The 12082-nt window shown below is 36.2% G+C and overlaps 1 protein-coding gene across 2 annotated transcripts; it reads right to left on the bottom strand.

The window, feature by feature from the left end:
- Positions 1-323: 323 nt before the first annotated feature.
- On the bottom strand, positions 324-8941 carry ube2d4 (ubiquitin-conjugating enzyme E2D 4 (putative)). Of its 2 annotated transcripts, none has more exons than XM_037777534.1 (7): positions 8635-8941; positions 5940-6003; positions 5733-5764; positions 5555-5632; positions 5323-5428; positions 4108-4201; positions 324-3072 (listed from the first exon to the last, which is right to left on the bottom strand). In XM_037777534.1, the coding sequence occupies exons 1-7, from the start codon at positions 8656-8658 to the stop codon at positions 3027-3029; spliced, it is 444 nt and encodes a 147-aa protein (XP_037633462.1). In that variant the 5' UTR covers positions 8659-8941; the 3' UTR covers positions 324-3026. The 2 variants fall into 2 exon arrangements, with proteins under 2 accessions (XP_037633462.1, XP_037633463.1); XM_037777535.1 differs by lacking the exon at positions 8635-8941 and adding an exon at positions 7406-7538.
- Positions 8942-12082: the final 3141 nt, after the last annotated feature.

Raw genomic sequence — 12082 nt, 5'->3', positions numbered from 1 at the left:
TTTTTTTTTTTTTTACTAATGATGCACTTTTTAAAAATGAATTATTTTTATAATCAAAGTAATTTTTAATCCACTTCAGATAACTGTTTACACACTTATAGTATATATATAAAAATACATTTTAAATTAATTTAAAATGTGTGGATAATACACTTTAAATATAATTTATTACAATTGGAATGACTTTGAAGTTTACTTAAAATATAACTGAAATACAATAAAGTGTATTCATAAAACGACTGTCCCACTGCGGGACTAATAAAGGAATATCTGATCTTATCTTATCTCTTACTGCATCATAAAGACACAAAATGACTGCAGACAACGGTAAAACCAAGATGAGCTTTATTCATATGTTATGACAAGGTCAATAGTTATCTTGTGTAGGCTATGTGAGGACAAGTGGACGTTCATGGTGGCATTTATCAAGCACACATATTCCAAATTTTAAGATGCATGAAGGCTGGTCCTGCATTCAGAGAAAGCCAGGCTGAAATTTTCAACAAAAATATTGGTACTGTTTCAAGCAGGTTTCCATGTCTACTGATGAAATGAATCACCCGTTTGGGGGATATACAGCCCTGATAGCAAATTTACAGTTTATGACAATGTTCTCTCTCTATATATATATATATAAAATGAGGGTTAAGGCTAAAATTTTAGTCAGAGGTGTTAGGCAGATGAATTGTAACGAAATCCCTGATATCTGGCAAATGGCTGTGAGAAGGTTCTCCAGAGTGCAAAGCATGCCAAGCTGCCTATATAAACTCTATTGAGCACACTGGACAAAGGAAGTCAATGTCGTCGCACCACTCACATGATGAATTGAGGCTGCATTCAGTCGTACAGTTGGAAGATACTCTGCTTTCAAATAAATAAATAGCCAAATGAACAAACAACAAAGCACACAAATGTTGAACTAGTACTATTACACACATCATATTCAATTGTGGTCTGGTAGCAAAAAAAAGACTTTCACTGCATCTTGAGGATAAACCTTTTAGTGTATACTGTATTTCAGGACAACTTGTTTTGACAATTTTCTCTACAGCAGCTAACGATGAAAATCTATATTTGGCGCCTAAACCGTGGTGTTAATTCAACGATCAAAGCCTCTGAAATGTTAATATTTTAGTACGGACCTTTCTGGACAAATCCACTCAATAATGCCTCAAAGGCTAAATTTATTCCCCTTTATAATATCAAACAATTCCCTTCTGTCCCTTACATTGGCAGCATCGGCACATTATGAGCCATGACAAAAAAAACAAAAACAAAAAAAAACATAGCATTTTCTAACTACTTTTCCCAACACCCACAATGGATTATATTAAAACCAATATTACATTATGACACATCACAATGTTGTTCAATTCTGGTGACATGAAAGAAAATGAAATTGCCTATCACTAAAGCTTTGAAAGATACAATACAAAAGGTCACGAATGTACCACCGAGACAAACCGTTTTACCGTCAGCGTGGATTATTAATCCCAAAACAAAACAAACCTCTGCAGACCCGAATATGAGAATAAAAGACATGCGGACCAACTTCACATCACTTGATGTTTAAAGCGGATGAAATTGTCATGGCAACTGTATTTCTTCATCCTCAAGTAACAAGATGTGCATGACTAGAAATGACTAGGATCTGAAAAATGCAGTCTGTTTAAGTTCCCATTTTGAGTATAAGTGACACCAGCTGTAGCCAAAGGCCATTTCATTTTAGAAAAACAGTAGCATGTACATGTTTAACAGTTACTGTTCACATCCAAGTGTTAAATAAATGGTGATGAAAAGAACTTGAGAGGGATAATGAAAAAAAAAAACCTCTGTGACAAAATGACAGCATATTTGTGTGCAACACAGACCATTAGGGCCTATATGCATAAAGATCTTCAGGAGTGCTCATCTGTCTTTGATCATTTTTATCTCTTCAGCGTTTTCTTTTCTATGAACAAACCAGTGAACTTAGATCTGTACAATTATTAGAAGCCTGTTGATATGGGACCTGGTCATTTTTCTCACCATGGGTCACTGCGTGTAAAGGCTGATGATTTGGTTAGATACCTGAGTAACTGTACTGAGGAGGTGGCACACAGCTCAGCTATACGCCAAAGAATAGCTATGCTCATAGCCACACAACAAGTCAAACAACAGTAGTATTTTGTGCACTGTGGACACCAGCCATGGGTGGTTACTTATACAGGATATAAGAGCAATGACCGCATGTGTGAGAAAAATGTTAGTTGACATTCGCCCTGTGGAGCCCCACGAAAGTGAAGCAAGGGCCAGCTAGCTCTGGACAGCAGCTCTCCAGTGTCCTCAAAACCATTTAATACTGTTTCTATTGAAATGCAGTGTGGGTGAAGAGACCAATCCTTCTTTACATCTTTCACATTGTTTCGGGGTAGAGACAGTATGTGCCAACAGATCAGCTGCTGGTAATGGCACTGCACCATTTTGTGTTGAGCAGGGAACATTCTGCCTCAATTGCACATATACCGAAAATAATAACACAGAAAGGCCACTAAATACATGGAAATACAGTAATAACAAAAGACATCCAGTGGGACACAGACAGTACCTCTGTAAATGAAGGGAGAGCCTCCTAAATAAATCAAACATTTCGCTTCCGAGTAGCACAACGATATGACTCAGTGACGGTGAAAATGATGCGTTATGAATAGCAACGATGATAGTGATAATCACAATAGCAGGAGTAACAGTTTAAAGTCTGTTTGTGGCGGCATGGACTGTGAAGAGTTTCCGGTATTCCATATGGGAGTGCTTTAAGGAGCCCGTCAGGTCCTGCTCAGCAGATCCATACAAGTCATGAAGGACAGCACATGGTAGCAGCTCAGCACATGGAAAGCCAGGTGGCACTGTACCTCATTGTATCACTTCCTCCTCCACAAGATGGGTTGTTGTCTAGTTTTTTCCCCCCTCTGTTGCTCATTTGCCTCAAGTTACAAATCAAACGTGTTTCTTTTGTTCTCATTTGTATTTTGATCTCCCTGGCATTCTCACATTGCATACTTGTGTGTCCATTCTCTTGCCGATTTGTTGTACCTGTAAAACACATGCAAGGTTTGGAAAGGGTTTCAGATGAACTTGAAAACTAAGAACTTTATCTCCAAAAAATAATAAGTCAGTATGGCCCTGTTCAGACCGGGTATTAACATGCGTCCTCAGTGATCAGATCACAAGTGGACAGCTCTAAGTGCAAATGTGAACGCACTCAAGACACATTGAGGACGCATTTAGATCGGATCTTTCAGAACACATTCAGAGGTGGTCTGGGCCACATATGGCCACATTCTTTTAGCAGTGTGTATGCGAATGTGTCCTGGGCCACATCAAGGACCGCCTACTCAACTGACGTCCCGCTGGGATCAATGGGGTCTCACTGCCCCTCTCATGTGAATAGACAGGCAGACGTGAGCGCTTGTCTAGCTTGCAGCAAGGAAACAGCCTCTGTGCTCTACTGTATCCTGTCGTTACAACTGTATTTTATTAAGATATATCTTCTCTATAGGCTACAATTCTACAGACTAGGCACGCAAAGTGCATTATTATTATTATACTCTCGGAGGTGTGTCAGTGTTTTTGTTCTGCTGCTTTGCACGGAGCTGACACACGCCCGCCCGCCCGCCCACTCGCTGTCTCTCATCCCCGGCTCTGGAGCTCTGTGCCCTGCTGTTTCCTGGCAAAGGCAGTGGTGCCAGGGGAGCAGAGGTCCCCGGGGACCGCCGATACAATGACCTTATATTTTGATGTTAATAAAACGTACCCGAATCCAGGAATATGTAGGATATTACTATTGACATTCCTGTAATATTATGTCACAACGTCTGCTGTATTAGCCATGTGTTTACTACGTGTTTATTTGCATATAGAACGGGGAAGTGAGATCGGATCCCAAGTGGACACTCAAGATGCATGTGGAGACGCATTCTAATGCCAGGTGTGAACAGATGTACTTAAAGCTCTCCACTTGTGATCGGATAACCCAGAACGCATGTCAATGCCAGGTCTGAACAGGGCCTATGACCGTGAGCAAAGCTGAGAGATATGTGGTAAATCTGATTCAAGTTTTACACTCACCTTTCCCTGTCAGCCTTGTACGTATGGGCGATTTCTGGTACCAGTGGGTCGTCTGGGTTTGGATCGCAAAGAAGAGAGCAGATAGACAATAATACTGTGGAAGAATGAAACAGAAAGTAATTAGATAACATTAACAGAAACTCAATGTGACAATGAGAGGGGATTTATTGGCTACGGCCTTGACAGACCTACTCCTAACACCAGCACAGCCCCGTGTGATTTAGCTAATCATCACAGTAGGGCCAAGCTATATTAATAAAAGAGAATATCAATATATACATGACCCAATACTTTAAAATATAATTTATCGTGTGTTTGTACATTATTGAGAATAATGATCAAATATTTACAGGCACTGATTAATTCACTCATACTGTACATTTTCTGTATCCTATTAAAAATAATATTAAATCGAAAAGTATTTCATCTGATACAGGATTCCATTTGCTCTGATTTGACTTGTCTTTTTACATTTAAACATGACACTTAATGTCACAGACCTGATTTGACATTTGACATTCAGTCTCAACACCTGACTTGAGACCAGAGTCGCACGGTTGAAGACCGACATGAGCCTGGAAAAGGTTTAATTGAGGGAAAAGACTTGTGTGACAAGTTAACTTTTTCACATGATGCCTATCATGAACGGGAAGAGCAGCAATCAGCATCAAGAATGATCTGTACAATGTTCTTGAAAGTCAGTGGACAGTATTTTAGCACTGGGGAAGTACACTAAACACCATAACTGAAAGGTAATCAAGATTGTGATACACTTAGTGGTCCAAAAGAGAATCTAAGGTATGATTTTACCTGAAAATGTAACATACTTTCAATAAAATACCCATTTTATAGTCAGGTTTCATCATCAGGATTCCACTTGTATCACCAAATTGCAGTGATTTATTTACACATATTCTTTCTGAAACTGTTTATGCAGACAAATTTGTGAGGACTTTTTATTTTTTTTCAAATGATGCTGAATGTTTGCCGGTTTACCACCCTGGGCAGAGTGATTGTGGTAACATCCACATCCTCTATAGACCGTTCTGCTTGTGGACATTTTGAAGTGTAGCTAATAACATGAATACTGCTTGCATCACATCTAGCTGTGACAGAGTCAGGGCCCTAGCACTGTGTATACCGAATCAACATTCACCACTGTTTTAATTAATACAAATGTCAACACACTAGTATGAATATTGTATTATCACTTACCTTTTGATACTGTAAGTGCAGGTGACCATTGTGATCTCAGTATATCCAGACAAATACTTCCATTGCTGTTGATATTAGGGTGGTAAATTTTTGTTGTGAATGCAACCTGTGACAAAACGAGAAAAGAATGTTGTCATTTTCCAGTGAAGCCAATTACCTTTACCACTACAGTAAAATAAATGAATGAGAAGTGAGTTGAAACATGTGACACACAAGACAGACCCTTACTCACTTTGGGTGGTTTGAAGGGGTAATCTGTCGGGAAGTGAATGGTGAGGAAAAACACTCCACTCTGATATGGGCTGTCACTCTGTTGAAATAAAAATAGAAACAAGATAAGTTAGACAACAGCAATTTTTGTTTCATATTTCAGTCATATCTCAATTTGGTTAAGATATGGTTTCACTTACCGGACCCATTATTGTTGCCTGCCAATGAAATACTGGGAAAGAGATTGATAAAAAATGAATAATGCATTTAGCATATACATATTTGGATGCAAACTCCTGACGCACGATGACATACTCTCCTGATGTAATCTTAAAATCTTATTTATACATAGCAATAACATATTATTACGTTCAGGCATACACTGAAGCAATTTCCTATCTACTTACGATCATCCCCAACTGGTCCAGCAGAGCACTGAGCAGGTGGGTCCCTTTGCAGGTCTGACAGTTCCTAAAGGCAAGACAGTCACACAGGCTACAATTTAAGTTGGTTGTTTTATATCTATTTATATTGCGTATATTTGAGGTACACAAGAAAATATGCTGATGCATGAGCCTCAACATTAGGGATAATGTACTATACATCAAAATGTTGGATCATTTGGATAAAATCAAACAGGTTTAAACTCTTACACCAGACAGGAACAAACAAGAAAACGACCAAACTCTAGCTCAGGGGCTGTTGACATGTAAATGGTAGCTTTAAGGACAGTTGACTTCATACATATTTTAGTCATCAGTTCAATTTAGATCATAGATGTTGACTACAAGAACTTTAAACACGCACTATCTGCAACCATCTCGGACTCTAACCACTGCCGCACTTTACACTATACATCCTATATACCACTTTATAGACTGCACATATGTACATATTACATTTATTTATTGTACATACTACATATATATATATATATTTTTAATCATTTTTGTATACCTTTACCTCTCCTGTGTTTCACTCTTTTTGCTGATGTTTGCTGATATTGCTGCTTTGACACCTGAATTTCCCTCCGGGGATTAATAAAGGTTCATCTTATCTTATCTTACACAGGTGCCAAAGCTTAATAGAAAGAAACAAAAATGTACCACTTTATAAACTGCACATATTTACATATTACATTTATTTATTGTACATACTACATTTATTTATTGACGGACTGTACACACTATGTTCACCCATTCACTCTGTATCTTTTATATCTCTATTATTGTTTTTGTTTTTTTATCATTTTTGTATACCTTTTACCTCTCCTGTGTTTCACTCTGTTTGCTGATGTTGCTGCTTTGACACCTGAATTTCCCTCCGGGGATTAATAAAGGTTCATCTTATCTTATCTTACAAAGGTGCCAAAGCTTAATAGAAAGAAACAAAAACGTTCTACAAAAAAATAATCAAGGCAAAAATGCCAACACTAGTATGTTAAATTCTGTTTTTTAATTATAATTATTATTAATTATATAGTAAGTAAGTAAAGTTTATTTGTATAGCACCTTTCACAGATACAAAATCACAAAGTGCTTTACAATAATAAAAAATACGTCAGTCAATATTAAAAGTAGCGATGACAAGCACAGGGCTGTCAAGCTAAAAAACGCAACAAAACAAACAAATGAGGACAAAAACAGGTAAGACATACAGTCAAGAAAAGGCCAATAAAAGCAATAAATTAAGTGGAAATGATTATTCAGACGAATTAACAAAAGCCTGTCAAAATAAAAACGTTTTCAGCTATATCAACAACAAAACACTGAGCACTGACAGCAAAACAACAGATGGTTATATATAAATTAAGCCCGTTATTTAACATCTCTTGAAAGAGAAAGCCTATCTATTCGGTTATATAAATACACACCGTGGCCTGCTCCAGTGGCCCATTTGCCTTTCCATATATGGCAACACTGACACTGAGGGTTCAATTTTGGCAACAAGCAAGCATCTGTCATCCAGTGACTAAACACATCACCACCAGCCATTACTATTAGTGACAAACCACAATGATAAACACAACTTCAAGCTGAGAAGTTAAAACCAAAATCCCGTCAGACGTTGATCAGTTACACCAAAGCTTACTGCTAGCATAGAGAGCTGCACTGCTAACTTACTGTTAGCTTACTGTTAGCTTACTGTTAGCTTACTGCTAGCATAGAGAGCTGCACTGCTGACTTACTGTTAGCTTACTGTTAGCTTACTGTTAGCTTACTGCTAGCATAGAGAGCTGCACTGCTAGCATAGAGAGCTGCACTGCTAGCTTACTGCAGCTAACTTACTGCTAGCTCTAAACTAGCTCTATGCTAGCTCTAAGCTAGCTCTATGCTAGCTCTAAGCTAACTCTATGCTAGCTCTATGCTAGCTCTAAATTAGCTCTATGCTAGCTCTAAGCTAGCTCTAAGCTAACTCTATGCTAGCTCTATGCTAGCTCTAAACTAGCTCTATGCTAGCTCTAAGCTAGCTCTAAGCTAGCTCTAAGCTAGCTCTATGCAAGCTCTATGCTAGCTCTATGCTAGCTCTAAGCTAGCTCTATGCTAGCTCTAAGCTAGCTCTAAGCTAACTCTATGCTAGCTCTAAGCTAGCTCTATGCTAGCTCTAAGCTAGCTCTATGCTAGCTCTAAGCTAGCTCTATGCTAGCTCTGTGCTAGCAGTAAGGTCTATGCTAGCTCTGTGCTAGCAGTAAGCTCTATGCTAGCTCTGTGCTAGCAGTAAGCTCTATGCTAGCTCTTAGAGAGCTGCACTGCGAAATGACTCGTTTAGCTCTGTTAGCCTCCTTTAGTATTGATGTGCTGCTGAGTGTAACTAAATATCAAACACAAACAAACCGCAGCTAACTGTCATAACAAAGCTGTTGTGGTTGTTGTTGTTGACGAGCTAACTGACTGACCGGAGCAGTGGAGCGATGCACCAACAGGCCGACCTGAGCTCGTCTTTGTCTGTGATTTGTTTGACAAAAACAAGCGAAGTAATGCTCCAGAAATAATAAAGAAAAGGGCTACACACTTGTAATGCTCTTCACGGAAGAGTCCTACACTCAGATGATATATTATAAAAGGTAAAAGGTTATCAGATGATAAAGAGATCAACACTCACCTTCTGGATTCGTTTCAACGCCATGGCATCAATGGCTGATGCTGGATGTAGCCTGTCAGCTAACTGTTAGCACTAAACACATACAATTCAGTGGCCGCGTACTTACAAGTCTCACTTATCACGTATAATCAGGAAATAATCAAGTCTGACAAAAAGCAAAGCTTGGGGTTATTTAGTTCAATGTAAGCTCAAACAAAGTGTGTGTTAAATCTGAGATCTTTCGTTCGCTTGCAACAGAACAACCGGGATATTTAGCTGTCTCTCTGCTGTCCTCTCATCTCTCTCCTCTCGGTGCCTGTCAAACAGATTTTTAGAAATATCGCGAGACTTTTCTTACAAATCGTCATTTGACGATTATGGCCAACCTCCATGGTTGTAGTTCCAATATATATATATCTATATCTATAGATATAGATATATCTATATATATCTATATCTATATCTATATCTATAGATATAGATATATATATATCTATATCTATATCTATAGATATAGATATATCTATATATCTATATCTATATATATCTATATATATAAGCTATATATATAGATATATATATATATATATATATACATATATATATATATTTCCAAAAGCTTTTAAGATCAATTATTTGAAAAATATGACTGCTGTCAAGTTCTGTCCAAATGCAATTTGAATAAAATGACCTTCTATTATAGTATAGGTGGTATTCATATGATTCAAATTGAAATGTTTCTCTGTATTTATGTTGAAATATATATATATATATATACATATATAAATATATATATATATATATATATATAATAGTATAGGTTGTATTCATATGATTCAAATTGAAATGTTTCTCTGTATTTAGGTTGAAATATATATATATACATATATATACAGTATATATATGTATATATATATATACATATACATACATATATATGTATATGTATATATATATATAAATTTATATATGTATTTATATATATATATATATAAATATATATACAGTATATATATGTATATATATATATACATATACATACATATATATGTATATGTATATATATATATAAATTTATATATGTATTTATATATATATATATATATATATCTATATACATATATATATTTCCAAAAGCTTTTGAGATCAATTATTTGAAAAATATGAATGCTGTCAAATTCAGTCCAAATGCAATTTGAATAAAATTATCTTCTATTGTAGTATAGGTGGTATTCATATGATTCAAATTGAAATGTTTCTCTGTATTTAGGTTGAAATATATATATATATTTTTTACTATTTACTACTTCTATTTTTTACTATTTTGACACAGCGTCCACTTCACAAAATCAAAGTTATATAATTTTCAGTTATTAGGGCACATAATTAGAATGATTTATACAAAAAAACTCCATGTGGCCTCCTACGTTTAGATCAAAATGACATTTTAATAAACATATGCTTACTAGGCAAGCCAAGGCAGCTTTATTTGTATAGCACATTTCAGCAACAGGGCAATTCAAAGTGCTTTACATAAACATTTAAGAACATTGCGACAAAGTGCAAAAGAACATTAAGACATAATTAAAACAGTTATAAAAACATTAAAGATTAGGAAAATAAAAACAAGCTAAAAATAAAAGCTAGGATCGAAGCTAAAATAGAATATAACACACAAGAGTAAAAGTTATAGTGCAGTATAAGATCATTATTTGATTTAATAAAAGGCAGCAGCAAACAGGAAAGTTTTAAGCTTTGATATAAAAGAACTCAGAGTTGAAGTTGGTGCTGCAGTTTTCTGAGAGCTTGTTCCAAATATTTGATGCATAAAAACTGAACGCTGCTTCTGCATGTTTAGTTGTGACTCTGGGGACACTAAGCAGACCTGATCCAGATGACCTGAGAGGTCTGGATGGTTCATAACACAGCAGAAGATCAGAAATGTATTTTGGCCCTAAACCATGTAGTGCTTTGTAAACCAGCAGGACCATTTACCATACAACCATTTGTACTCTAACATGCCATTGGAACTATTTTATTCTAAAACTTTTCAACCTAAACACCGAGATACATTTCAATTTGAATCATATGAATACCACCTATACTATTATAGAAGGTAATTTTATTCAAATTGCATTTGGATTGAACTTGACAGCATTCATATTTTTCAAATAATTGATCTTAAAGCTTTTGGAAAATGAACAGTATAGCAAGAGTGGCATAGCCCTAATAGATCTTATTTATTGTTTGTTTATTTATTTTGCACATTTTAAGACTACACAACATAACAAAAGAAATAAGTGAATAATATACAGTGCAGGAAGAGGCAAAAATCCAACTGGGCTTATCTGAAGCCTCTACCTAGAGAAAAGATGAATATAAAGAAATAATATGACTACATAATAGTGATAACAAACAATTAGAACAAGATATATATAATAACAACAATAACAATACAGTAAATATATCAAAACAATACAGTAAATATATCAAATCCAATCCAGACATTTAATCTGACCAGTCTAAAGCTAACAATAAGTGCTTCAACTTAAAAGTAATGAACTTATTCCTGTGTGTCACAACCACATCAGAGTTTCCATTGGCCTAAAGTTGTTTTATTGGTGCAAATGGTCTCCATCACGTTTTGTCCGTGGAAAAAAGAAATCATCAATGTAATCACCCTCCTTATCGTCAAGTTCACAGCACTAATACCATATAGGAATTCAGTGTTGTAACAACAGAGTAATAGATGGCCTCAAATTTATACAGACTATGACTTCAACACAATAACTGAGGCCAGGTGTCCACAAGATGTCACTATTTGAAAAGAGCAAAAACACACACAGGAAAGACCAGAATGGATTATGTACAGCTTTGACAGGAAAACTTTTTTTTTGTTGCAAGATCTACAATGTTATTTATCAAATTAAATGCTGCATGCTCAGAACGAATTCATTTCAGTTAGAGTTTACTTTCAATTAATTTGCTGAAGCGCAAAAGTGCGTAACAATGGAGCAGCAGAGTACAATGAAGCCAAACACGTGTATTATTTACGCATACACAAGAATAAAGAAAAAGACTATAGAATTGTTCATTCAATACCCAATCATTGTAAAGGCATATTCATCTGAGTCAGCTGCGTGCTCCGGTTTCTGCACAGCCTTGTCTTGCAAAGCCTCATGAGCTTCCCTTTATATGTCTTAAACAAGAGTGAAAAAAGAGCTCTCATTATTTTAGTGAGTATGCATGAATGGGTCGCAGTGTTCATTCTTCTTAAATGGCTGATTCAGTGTCAGGTTGAGGATCCTATCGTCAATGTGACACTGAGAGGGACCATTTTCCTTTGGAAAGCTGAAGATTCCTTCAGATAATATCTTATTGTTTGCTCATCTCTGTGCTCTCAATGACCTGCCTGTCCTCAGGGCCTGCCTGTAATCAGATTCAGCCAGCAGCAGCAGAGGTAGCAAGT

This window comes from Sebastes umbrosus, chromosome 8 (genome assembly GCF_015220745.1).
Source record: "Sebastes umbrosus isolate fSebUmb1 chromosome 8, fSebUmb1.pri, whole genome shotgun sequence".
NCBI classification, from domain to species: Eukaryota; Metazoa; Chordata; class Actinopteri; order Perciformes; family Sebastidae; genus Sebastes; species Sebastes umbrosus.
The sequence above is the reverse complement of the archived record's forward strand: the minus strand, read 5'-3'. Positions and strand labels throughout refer to the sequence as shown.

What these genes read in the sequence shown, in the direction of transcription:
- ube2d4 (XM_037777534.1), bottom strand. Translation starts at nt 8,658, where the DNA reads ATGGCGTTGAAACGAATCCAGAAG. An exon ending in CGTTGAAACGAATCCAGAAG is followed by an intron (nt 6,004 to 8,634) that starts GTGAGTGTTGAT and finishes TCTTGCCTTTAG; the next exon opens with GAACTGTCAGACCTGCAAAG. An exon ending in TGGACCAGTTGGGGATGATC is followed by an intron (nt 5,765 to 5,939) that starts GTAAGTAGATAG and finishes TCTCTTTCCCAG; the next exon opens with TATTTCATTGGCAGGCAACA.